Source organism: Semicossyphus pulcher, unplaced genomic scaffold, assembly GCF_022749685.1.
Source record: "Semicossyphus pulcher isolate SPU_LCO1_2020_fin unplaced genomic scaffold, fSemPul1.0.p SCAF_8, whole genome shotgun sequence".
NCBI classification, from domain to species: Eukaryota; Metazoa; Chordata; class Actinopteri; order Labriformes; family Labridae; genus Semicossyphus; species Semicossyphus pulcher.
Window position 1 is genome coordinate 15,693,795 of NW_027211759.1, and position 11,929 is coordinate 15,705,723.

An 11,929-nucleotide genomic window follows, 5' to 3' on the forward strand; every position below is an offset into this window, starting at 1 on the left:
CCGTGTTTAATCTTATGTGCCGTCATGAACTGTATTGCTTTAGAAAGCCATCTAGTATCTCACTTCATTTCCATCCATTCTTCTAATATTACTAGCCGCCTGATGCAACTTAATTTATGTTTTTCTGAGTGAATGTGCACATAAATAGATCTGAAACATTATGCAACACAGTGCAGAGGGATGTTTTCCAATGCTTTGATGCGTCCATTAAGATTATGTGAAAGCAAGTTCGGGCTTTTCTTATGCTATCAGGCAGCATCCATTAGGTTTGTGATGTTAAAAGGTTGGTTTAAGCAAACCTTCCAGAAAACACAAAAAGATATTTATTATAAAAATACACAAATGTTCTTGCATGAGGCCAATTTTGTTAAAAGTTAATTAAGCAATATCACACGAGAGGGTGTGATGTACTGAATATCATCACAGCTGTGATTGGTCACAGATAAATCGCAGCCGTGCTGATATTCAGTATAACATCACGACCTTGAGTGTGATATTGCTTTTATACAACAGTTACACAAGTGGCAAATATTAGTAAAAAGTATTAATCAACAACAGATTATTTTTTGCTTCCCTCACTTAACTAGTCCCACAGCTTAACTGACACTGGACTTTTGTTGCCAAGCAACCCAAGTATTCCCCTGCACTCTGTGCCTACATGTCACCACAGATCAGCTGTTTTTTAATCACATTTACATATGTATTTATATTTATAAATATTATCACGTTTTAAATTATCAACCAGTGAAATAAGAGTCTGCTGTGTGATTCAGAGGTACCAGCTTGATCAATGTAGACACACACGGTCTGCTGTAACGTTAATTATTCAGAACACCTGACTGAGGTGGAGTGATACACAGAGTAAAAAGTCCCGGTGATGTTGTGTTCTATATCAGCACTCGTGGAATGCCTCTTGTCCAATCAGATTACTTGGTCAGAACTAACTGTTGTACAAAGTGTATTAATGAAAGCTCTCTGGTGTTGTCTTTTCTTTTCAGAAGTTTCCAGGGTATCGGGAAGAGAAGAAGCGATGCGAGTACCTTCATCAGAAACTGTCACATATCAAAGGCCTGATCACAGACTACGACCGAGCACAGGAGCTCTCCTAGTACCTGGCCTCCACCCTCAGCAGGGTGTGACACGACTGGACCAAAAGACTCCTAATGGACCCAAAGACTGCCTAGCGGGGTCCTGGGGTCGCTGAGACACTTTTCACTTTACTCCTCCGAGTGCTTGTGGAACGGAGGAGCGAGGTTTGGGCTGAGACCACCGACCTGTGAGCAAATGTTGCCCTTTAACATGTTTGGTTTTTGACCATGATTCTCGCTTAAAAGGCTGGAGTTTGTTCTGCTGTAAAACGGTCACAGTGAAAGCCAAATCATTTCTTCTGAAATGCAAAGATGTGATCCTTCCTGCTTAATTGCATTTATATTCTACCTTCATCTTCTCAGAGCTGAAAAGCATTGATTTTTAAAAGTATTAAACTGATGGTACAATCAAAGGTAGGAGAAACAAATGCTACTAAAGTCTTTATATTTAACATGCAGAGGAATATGTTTAATTGCTGTTTGCCGAGTCAGCAAGTGTTCATTTGTTACAGTAATAAGATCATCATGACAATGATATGGATGTGCCATGAACTCTCTTCAAACCACAGGCAATCAAAATGTATCACCACGACAAACCGACAACTTTGCAAGACTAAGGCCCTTCAAAGGTTTACCTTAAAGTGTCACTAAATCCAACACAAGCTCAATATGCAGAGTGCTTTCACAATGTGCGACTTTGTGTCTCCACCCAGAATCTGTGGTTTGGATCGGTTTCTTTGGGCTTTGATTACGTAGCTTTCTGCCAACGTCCTGTGTCAATTCTAGGAAACGTCTGAATGCCACATAACCACTCCTCCCAGGACCAAAATGCTGTTTTCAAGTCTGTGCTTTTGCACATTTAGTGTCAATCTCACCCACAAGTAGCCTGCCATGAACTGCCTTTTCATTATAAACGAACACCTTGCTCAAGTCTTGTGGTTACAGGTTTGTTTGTCGACACACACATACATACGCTTAAGATGAATGACCAAATATAGCTTTTCATTATACATGCTTACAGGGTATTTATCTTACAGCTTGTCCACACAGTTTGCTTAACCGTAGTTCTGCTCCAAGTATTGATAATGTGGGATTAAGTGGACAGGATAAAGATGCCTTTAACGAGTTGGACTCTTTAGCCACATGTGTAAATCATAGGGAGGATGGCAGTGTGGGTCGGCCACTCACTTCATAACACTCTCATGTGTGTAAGGCGCAAGCGGACCTCTGGAGGCTGCTAGCAGGACTTTTACACTCATCTTAAACAGGCAGGTGCATCTGAATAATCACAAGCTGTAGTTTTATTTTAGCTTCATTAGCTGTGGCCTACAGTAGCAGTTAGCGATCGGATTTCAGTGTTCTCTGGACGTTTGCATCAATGTAGCTGTACTCACAACTGTTACGTGGGAGAATGAATTTAACATTTGCCTTAACATACATGTCAGACATTTCCAAGATGATTCTGAAAGTTCTTGGTTCAACGTGCACGGTTTAAAGCAAACGTTTTCTGTGAAAGTCTTTTAGTTTGAAGGACAGTTTAGTTACTGGATAGTTGTTGTGCAAAAGTCTTATCTGTGTTGTCTTGTTATTTTTTTAATCCTTCATGAACGTCTTAATTATTTTCTGTTGTAGCTTCATTTCTGGTCTCTTGTTTTGAAAGATTCACATGAACTTCGTTCACGGTCCAATCCTATCGAGCACCGCAATCAAAAGAAAGAATCGCTGCAGGAATCCAACACTCAGCGGCTGTACTGTCACAAACATTAGCTGCTCATCTGCAGCTATTGAATTTACATTTTACACAGTTGGTATTTTGAAGAATAGTTGCTCTGTTTCGGCACATATTAACATTTCCAAGAAAGGAATATTTATTAGCACTGACGATTTGATCATTTGAATTTAAAGCCCGGTTCATTTATTCTGAGCTTTAAATATCAAAGCTAAAACATCCTGGATTCTTAAAGCTCTGGTACACCTGCATAGATTATTTTATTATTACTCTGCCTGTTTGGACCTTTTCTTAAAGGAACAGAACTCACACTTTTTAAGATTATATTGTCAACATGCCTTTTGGTGAGCTTAGTCAAAGTGCTTCACAGCTCCACCTAACTTGATGTCTATCAGTCAGAATCACAGAAAACAAGCGTGTTTTGTTCTGGTACTAGATCTAGAAAGAGAAGAGCACACGGCCTGTTCACACATACAAAATAATTTATTTGTGTTTACAGAAAAAAACAGAGGTACTGAAACATTTGTAATAATAGTTGTGGGATGAAAAAGTCTACATAACATCTATTAGACCATTAACCCTTAACTGTTTTAACAATCTACAGCATTGTATGGTTAAAAGTATTTAACCATACAAATTGCATCATGGGAAATATCAGTGTAATCAAAAAGGTATTAATGAGGAGAGTGGTACCATTCATGTTAACATGTGAATCAGACCCTAACGGGGTTCCCAAGTGCTAACTGTGATGTTTTTTACGTGTGCAGGAGCGAACTACTGAAGGTGCCTTTTCATTCAAACAGCAGAGACTCTGCGTGTCGTCATTTTTATGAAACAACATGGGCCAACAGTATTTACACATCTGTAGTTTCACACTGTTGCCACTTTTCAAAGTGCTTTGTGAGTATGTTTTTAGACTGGGTTGATATCAGATGCCATGTAGGATGGATTAAGTGGCACTGACGTGATATTAAAACAGAAATATTTGACATTTTAAACATGTTTTCGGGACACCGTTTGAACTGCATCTGTTGTTAGCTGTTCTCATTCAAGTTGTTTAGATTTCCAGCCTTGCAAACTGTAAACACAAAGGTTTAATTGGTCTGTTGTTACTGGGAAAACAAAGCCTAAATGGAAATGTGAAATCGAACCTTTTACCCTTTATAAATCACTGCGATTGATCCATTAAGGACAACAGATTTCTTTTTTATTTATTACTTCGTATGTCTTTGTCCTTTCTTTGACTTCATCTTTGCATAGTTAGTTCATTGTTTCACAGCAAAACTCAAACGTTCGGTGAAAGGGAAATGGAATATATTTTTGCAATTTCTAATGGTGGATGCTTTATCACGATGTCATCCTCTCGAGAAAAGCTTTCAGAATAAAAGTGTATTGTTGTTCTCAGTATAATTGAAAAAATAAAGCTCTTTTCAATTCAACGAGGTTTCGTGTTTCCCCAGTTACTCTGTTTCCATTGATCCTCACTCACAGTTTAAGGTTATTAAGGATTTTCAAGTACACACTTTTAGTTTACTTTCTTTATGTTAATATACAGTTAACCCTGACAGTGAAAACATTTAGTCAAATGACACTTCTATAGCTACATGTGATTATAAATGACATGTGCACCTGCAGATTTAAAGTGATAATCTTCAATATTTCATGTAAATAAATGTCTGTTAAGTCTCTATCTATCGCTGAATGAGGTAACAATGGTGACTGAGCCTATGGCCCACTGATGAAAGCCTTCGCATTTGCAGTATATAGTATTATTATGGACTGGATGTCTGTGGCAACTTTTGCGGAAAAAATCACAAGCGGCGCCCAGTTAGTGACGCGTTTTCCATCACCCGGCAGTGGTTAGTCTGCCAGAGAGGGTAGGCAGAGCAAGTGTAGCAAGTAAACAGTAATCTACTATGGCTGAACAAACAAAGAAAAGATCGATGACTACAGATACAACTTCAAAAATAAGTGAAAATCCAAAGAACAAGAAACAAATTCGACGCTCAGATGAAGGCAAACAGTCTGAAAAGGAAAGCGCCTGCCAAGTTACAACCGTGACAAAGGGAGTCGACCGTACACATCTGGTTAAATTGGGAAGTGTACAGCTGCAATTGCAGTTTATTGCCATAAGATGCCGCCAAAGAGAATGAAACTGAAGTCTTCGAGATTATCTTTTTACTGAAGTTACCTGAAGACTAGACTAACTGGTCTAGGGGAGGTTTCTAGTTAGTCCTCATACACTTGTTTTGTGTCGCATGTTTTTTGTTTTATGTCACATATAGAAAAAAATAAACATTCACACACCAAAAGTATACCATTTCCAAACAATATATTAAGAATTAAATACATTATGTAGGGAGTCTTTGCTCATCACAGTAGTTATATGATTCACCCGATTCGTTTCATGTGCCCAATATTCTTAAAGTTTGCATAAAGTCAAATCTGCTGACAGTTCAAGTTCAGGTCATGCTATAAAAGGCAGAATAAAACAGGTGAGATAATACGTCCCTGCAGCTTGTTAGTCACTTGAATTATAGAGGTAAAGTTATAGCAGCATTGTTTCTCAAATAAGGAGAAGAGAAGGAAAGTAAACTCACACTGAGGATCTTTTTGGAGAGATATGTATAAAAGCCCTTTTTTGTTTTTTAAGTACAGTAGTTATAAAACTGCTGGTGTTGTATGTGGTTGGAGAAGAGAGGAATGCACACAGGTGTAGGCTTAATAAAAAAGGATATAAAAGGCTACTTTATAAGCTTGACTGCTCTCTTCAAACTGGTCTCCGTTCAACGTCAATTTTTTCTGTGTTCATTTCAAGAATAGATTCAATCAGCATTTGAAAAATCTGTTCCAAAACATCAAAATCAATTCAAGAAACTTGAGAGCACTTCAGATTTTTCTGGCTTGAATTTGGTGAAAACCATTCTGCTCTTCCAACACAGATGTCTGATGTGTTGCCTAATCTCATTTCTCCACCAGGCTGACCTTGGTCCAGCTCCAGCCAGATAAATCCTCCTAAATCCTTTGGAAGACCTGTAATTATAAACCTCTTTATCAGCTGTTGGTCAGAGAGGTTTATCTTCACGCTCCTTATCATGGTTTGATTTTAAACGTGGGCTGAACGAGGGTTATGATGCCAATCACTGAGGAGACCAGTCCACAGAATCCCACCACTCCTGCGTTTGATTGGTATATCCCCAGCCTGTCTAAAGGAATGAAGAGATCACATATGTTTTTCAGTGTGTCCCAAGCCACAGCCGGTTGTGATTTTAGGCTCTCCAGCAGCAGGAAGAGAAAAGCATCCAGCTGAGGGACGACCACGTCGGCTACTTCAGGACTCTCATTGAGATGCGCGTCCATTTTCTGTCTGAAGTGTTTATCTCTCACTTTTTGCGACATTAGCTGGAGGATTACGTAAACATCTCTGGTCAGATTCATAATGAGCGAGAAGAAGTAGCAGCGAGAGGCGTTTAGGCTCCAGCGTTCCTTGTCGATATCGCGGATAAGGCCGACACTTCTGGCCCAAAGAGCATTGTCACAGATAAAGTAGAGGGCGCGGTTGATGTTGGCCGCAGTAAGGCACAGGCGCAGCACCCAGTCAGAGAGTTGCATGGTTCGCTTAGCAGCCTCAATGGAATTTATTGTGTTTCCCAGCCTGAACACTGACAAAGGAGGAAGAAAAAAAAAGGGGGTTAGAGCAGTAAATCAATCTAATTTGAAATGTCAGGTCAACATTTCAGAGTAGCAGTTATCAAACTGCAGAATCTCATGTGTTACTAAAGTTTTCCATCTCCAGAAAGTTGTCATATTCTTCTTGTCGTCCCCACGTTTTCATCCTGTGATAGCACCTTCTCAGGGTGAGGCTCTTTCTTGCATTCTTTGCTTTGTGAACCCTTCAGACAGATTGTTATTTTCATCATTCACAAGCTGCCATCACAGGTAAATCACCTCTTACAAGCCATTTTAACTGCTTTCAAGACATGCACTTCTCCTTCAGCCACAATTAGGGAAGGAAAGTGGGCCAGGCAAACGCAGAGGACAGCACTGTCGATGCCTCTCTGAAGCAGAGACAAGATAATTAAGTGGTGCACCAGCAGAGCCCAGCCTTGGCCCTGATACAGCTCTACTGCGACAGCATCAGCAGGGACATGGCATTCATGACCTGCTCTAAAGCAGCACCTTATACATAATTTCCATGTGGACATCATGTGAACTAAGTCCCATCCCAAGTGCTCAAAAGCTTCTAAATGCTACCCACGGCTGTAAACTTTACCTATCTATGACCCGTCAAGGCCAGCGTTAGGGTCATCAGCCCCAGTTAGAGCATGGCAATTTGTCAGCACAAAGTGCAGTCACTATCACAACGTCCATCTCAGCTCACAGTGAGGGGAAAAGAAACAGACTTCAACTTAGCCACCAGCCTGGTCTAAGCTCAAAGGCTGACTGTAGATGGATGGCAAGGAGAGTACAAGACTGCTAAATTGTACTTAATTTCTAAGCAGTTCAGTGCAATGTTAGGAACGCACTTTTACAATAAATGTGACCTACTTATTGGAAAATCCTGAGATATGCGTTTGTTGGATGTGCTGGAGGTAGAAAATATAGGACAGAGCATGTAGCTGCAAATAATAAATGAAATGTGTAGTAACAGGCATTTCATTACTGCTCAGATTGAACACTCAGCTTCACAAAGTGTCAAAATGGTTGTATATATACAGTAAGTGTTAAGTGTTGTGTTTTCTGAGACTGTGAGTAGGCGGTTGCTGCTTAAAACATCGCAGTGAAGATTGTGTCAGCAATGCTGCAATTGCTGTTGACACAGAATTGATGTTGGCACAATGTTTGCAAATTTCCTGAAGTAGAGGTGGACTACCTGTCCTGAAATACAGACCACCTTCATTTAAACTATAAACATTTAAAGGACCAGTTCGCATATTTTCAACCTCAGTTCTATCATGCTATTATGGGGAGCTAATGCCATTATGGTACAAAAAAATGCAGTTTGGCTCTGTGCCTTTTGAGGACGCTATCCGCTTCTCCAATGGGCCCTGGAAAACCTCCGTCAGACTACGTAAAACTAGTCATCTGGTGGAGGCCAGGGAGCTCGCTACACTTTCTCAATCTAGGACGCCCGCCTCCGTTGTCATGTCTCGTTAAAAGTTGTCAGGTTTGAAATGTAGATCCACCGGTATATTCTCATTTTTCGGATGATTCTGTACCGCTCTGAGCCATCGCCTGCAGCAAAAACAGTAGTATTTCACTCCAGCTTCTCTCGCTGGGCCTTTCCTTTCAGAGGGAGGGGCGCAATGCACGCTGGGTGTTGTAGGAATGTAGAATGGGAGAAAGCACGAGCTGTTTGTACAACTTTCTCCACAGCTATGGCGCCAATTTCAAATATTATTGCTTCTATCGATTACAGAGAACACCAGCTTTGACTGACAGTGGCTTTTTACAGGGGCGAACTGCTCCTTTAAGAAACATGTTAACCTTCAGGGAAAAGGGCGTGTGCTAATACCACTGTGAAAAAATGCCAGTTATTTAATAAGTGTGGCTACTGTTTAGGCCAACATCTACAAATTACATTGGTATTTAAATTAATTATTATACCAATATATATTATACTAGCCAATTGATAAAAACATTTCTGAGGAAAACTCTGTTATGGCAGTAATAGTCATTGGAACCTTTTCTTGATTTTGATTATCATGGAAACACAGATTTAAGTATTATGTATACGTTATACATTTTAACAAATACCAGGTAAAGGTTTAAGCATTGTGCCCTGAAATAATCGATGACACTTGGCAGCAATTACCTGGAACAAGCTCTTTTTAATCTAATTCTCTCTGTTCTATTAAATGAAATGTATTTTATGGGACAAAGGTGAGCTTTGCCAAAAGTTTCCATAGAACAAAGGAGAGTATTATTGGTAAAAGACTGGGTTTTGCTGGAAGGTGGAGAAAGTCAAACAACGAAAGCTGTTATTTCCGGTGACTCAGGTCCCGTCTTGTTGGCCTGACAGAGCGGGCAGTCAAGAGTCCACACTGACCTTGTTGATGAGACATCATTGCCTTTATAGAGAAAATGACCAGCGAGACTGGGTTTTTTGAGGCCAAAGAAAATGTGGATGAATCTTCCTATTCACCTCAGTTGATTTTGGATTATTATGCAGCAGAGCAGAATGCTTTTACATATTCAGAGAGGGAGGAATGGAATAATGAAGAGGGAGGAAGGTTTTATTCCTCTCCATTAGTGCATAGAAGTCTATAAAACTAATGGTGAATATGTAGGAGGATACATTAATTGACTTCACTTAGATGCAGTTTTGTGGTTTAGAACAATAGTTATAAAAGCAAGGAAACAACGAGAAAACTAGGGAAATTATCAGAACAAGGTATAATCTGAGGCTGTAAGAAAGAGAGGTAGCAGTGTAATGTTAGCCAAGCTTTACTCAGTTGAATATAATGTTTATAGTTCTTTATGGTGTGTTCATTGAACTAAACAAGCGATTTCAAAATGTCACCCTTACGTTTTGGAATTTCTTGGGGAATTTCTTATTTGAGGAACTTCCTTTTTTAATTGTGATTAATTCAAGTATGTATCAGGGCACTAAAAGAGTAAAGTTGGATTTAAAGAGGGAGAAGGCAGGCTTATGTTTTACGAACAATGCGGTGCTGCAATGTCACTGTCAGGGGCAAAGGGCAAAGGGGTAAGACATGGTGTAACACTATCTTGCACTTGGCACTTATATGTAAGGGACAGTGTAAGTTTCTAGTCTTAATTTTAGAACAGAACACACTGTACATAAAGACAAGTTGAGACACAAAACCTTAATAGTACCTTCTCTGATAAGAAAAATCTTAATTTTGACATTTACATTTCACAATACATGTCACTAGTATGGAATTTGTTTGGTACGTTTACCAGCTGTAACTACAAGGTGGCCCCGCCCTTAATATTAAGTAAGATGTTATACTCACATTTTCGTCCAGCGCTCATGGTAGTTTCCAGACTTTTCAGTTTTGCCACAAGGTCCTTTTTTTCGCAGTTGTTTCGAAGAAGATATATCGACAGTGCACATGCATATTGGGTTGCCCTGAAATGAGGAAAGAAAAATGAGAGCGGATGAACGGAGAAAGTTAATGCTCCAGACTCCTCTCAGCACGCGCTGCCTTAGCTCAACGCTTATTTAGTAACTTTAAATACAGCGTCAGATGTTTAAAACCAGGCCACAAATACTTTCGACAACTCACCTGAATATACGGTCCCTTCCTTGACTTTGGTTTGTAAATTTTACAAACGCGTCCATGGTTAAATCCAACAAGAACAGGTTGTTCTAGTTGGCTAAAGCAGAGATCACCCGACCCGTAGATACGTTTACGTAAAAATGCTCGCTGCCGTTTTTAAAATTTCAGTTTCTTGTCTTCGTCGTCAGAAAAGGTGGCTCGTCTTGAGTTGTCAATTTAAATCGAGCCGATAATCAGATTAAAACTTGCTCGCGCTCACTGGAAGCTAATTTTCTAGTCTGTAATTCTTGCATGGCAGCAGAGCATACGGTACGTGTTTCCCTCCGGACAGCTTTTCAAACGGACCAAAACCCGAAAGGGTTTTAATGACGGACCAGCGCGTTATTATTTGTCACAGTGGAAACTGTACGCCTTAACGCGTGCAGATAAAGTTGACTAAAGAAAACAAAAAGTTTAATATACCCCTTTAATAAGATCATATGAAAATTAAAGATAGAATGAGCAAAACAATGCACATTATGTGAAAAAAACTGTAACACTGTAAACTGTTTTCGCAGACGCAGTAGGTCCTCACAAATGTATGTAATGTATGTATAACTGGAATCATTTCCTAGAGAGTCCTAGGTTGCAAGGAGAATAATTACTTTTATGAATTCTTACATGTATTTAAAAAAAAAAAAAGGAAAATATGTGTCGCTACACGTTCGAACGGCAGGGGGCAACGTGGCTTTTGATTGAACTATTGATTGTGTTGCTTTTGCTTTTATCACAAAACAACATTTACACATTCGCAACATTTACAAATTCTCTTTACAGATAAAGATATTTGAAACCCCTAAGATTGGCTGTTACCTCAATGCAACCGCAAATCAATTATAAATATAAGATTAACGCATCCCGTTGAGTCACTGCCTATTCATCCCCAGCCCCGTGCCACCTCAACTGATTTTTCAAAGGAATGAACTAATGGCCGTACCTGACTGTGATAAGTAACAAGGAATAGCAGAGGCAATTTAAATCTTATACTGAACAGAGATAACAGATGAAATGAAATTAATTGATGAGTTAGGCTGCCACTGGTCTGTTGCTGTTAAAAGAAGGCCCACAGCTCGTCTACGGATTGGATAATATTATCATACTTTAGAGAAACATAGATCATTTTCTTTTCAGATTATTAAAATGCCAGCAATCAGCCTCTGTCCCCTTCAGCTTTTCAGTTTAGATCTTCGTTCGGGATTTTTTGATGGTCCTGTATAAGTGGAGCAGCCTAAATTGCTCTAAGAGTGCACGTTACATACAACATAAAGCAAGCCTTTATATATTATCAGATACTATTTGAAAGGTTGCCCACATACTCCAATTTTAAACAAAATATAGACTTTTAGATAACTTAACAACACTGTAAAAACCGGAAAAATCAGTTCCGATTGGGACATTACATGGGCGCCCCCTTCTGTCTGAACAACTCTTTTCAAATTAGAAATGACGTGGGCTGTAACAATTAGGATGTAAACTTTGGTGCCGTCCCTCTAGAGTGACCTAGGTTAAGTGTGAGCAATAAAATACAACACACCTTCTTTTTAGCATCCTTGATTTTCCCCCATAATTACATTAAGTCCTTGAACACACCATAACGTAATCCCAACTTGAGAAATGGGAGCTCCCAGGCGCACCTGAAGCAATTAGCCCTTGATTAAGGTTAGCCGAGGTTCTACAAAGGAAATCAGCAAACACGCTGAAAACAACAAACACTACATCTGTTTCTATCGTAAAGTTACTGCTAAATTGCTAGCTGACATAAAACGTGTCGCATTTAGGGGTTTTATTGTTACTCAAACTTTAAACTGGACGTATGAAGGAAAGAA

The 11,929-nt window shown here is 39.5% G+C and overlaps 2 protein-coding genes across 3 annotated transcripts in view; one reads left to right on the forward strand and one right to left on the reverse strand.

Annotated features, from left to right (window-relative positions):
• The window catches only part of LOC138613035 (RNA polymerase II elongation factor ELL), a 29,714-nt gene extending 26,297 nt beyond the window's left edge, over positions 1-3,417 (forward strand). Inside the window, exon 12 of the mRNA XM_069686601.1 lies at positions 999-3,417. Within this exon, the coding sequence (XP_069542702.1) occupies positions 999-1,109 (111 nt within the window). The 3' untranslated portion in view covers positions 1,110-3,417. The remainder of the gene's footprint in view (positions 1-998) is intronic.
• An 11-nt stretch (positions 3,418-3,428) lies between these two features.
• On the reverse strand, positions 3,429-10,349 carry pex11a (peroxisomal biogenesis factor 11 alpha). 2 transcript variants are annotated; one of them, XM_069686603.1, is made up of 3 exons: positions 10,071-10,349; positions 9,798-9,913; positions 3,429-6,386 (listed from the first exon to the last, which is right to left on the reverse strand). In XM_069686603.1, the coding sequence occupies exons 1-3, from the start codon at positions 10,124-10,126 to the stop codon at positions 5,911-5,913; spliced, it is 648 nt and encodes a 215-aa protein (XP_069542704.1). In that variant the 5' UTR covers positions 10,127-10,349; the 3' UTR covers positions 3,429-5,910. The 2 variants fall into 2 exon arrangements, with proteins under 2 accessions (XP_069542704.1, XP_069542703.1); XM_069686602.1 differs by having other exon boundaries at positions 3,429-6,479.
• Positions 10,350-11,929: the final 1,580 nt, after the last annotated feature.

What these genes read in the sequence shown, in the direction of transcription:
- pex11a (XM_069686602.1), bottom strand. Translation starts at nt 10,126, where the DNA reads ATGGACGCGTTTGTAAAATTTACAAACCAAAGTCAAGGAAGGGACCGT. An exon ending in GGAAGGGACCGTATATTCAG is followed by an intron (nt 9,914 to 10,070) that starts GTGAGTTGTCGA and finishes TCCTCATTTCAG; the next exon opens with GGCAACCCAATATGCATGTG. An exon ending in CATGAGCGCTGGACGAAAAT is followed by an intron (nt 6,480 to 9,797) that starts GTGAGTATAACA and finishes CTCCTTTGTCAG; the next exon opens with TGTTCAGGCTGGGAAACACA.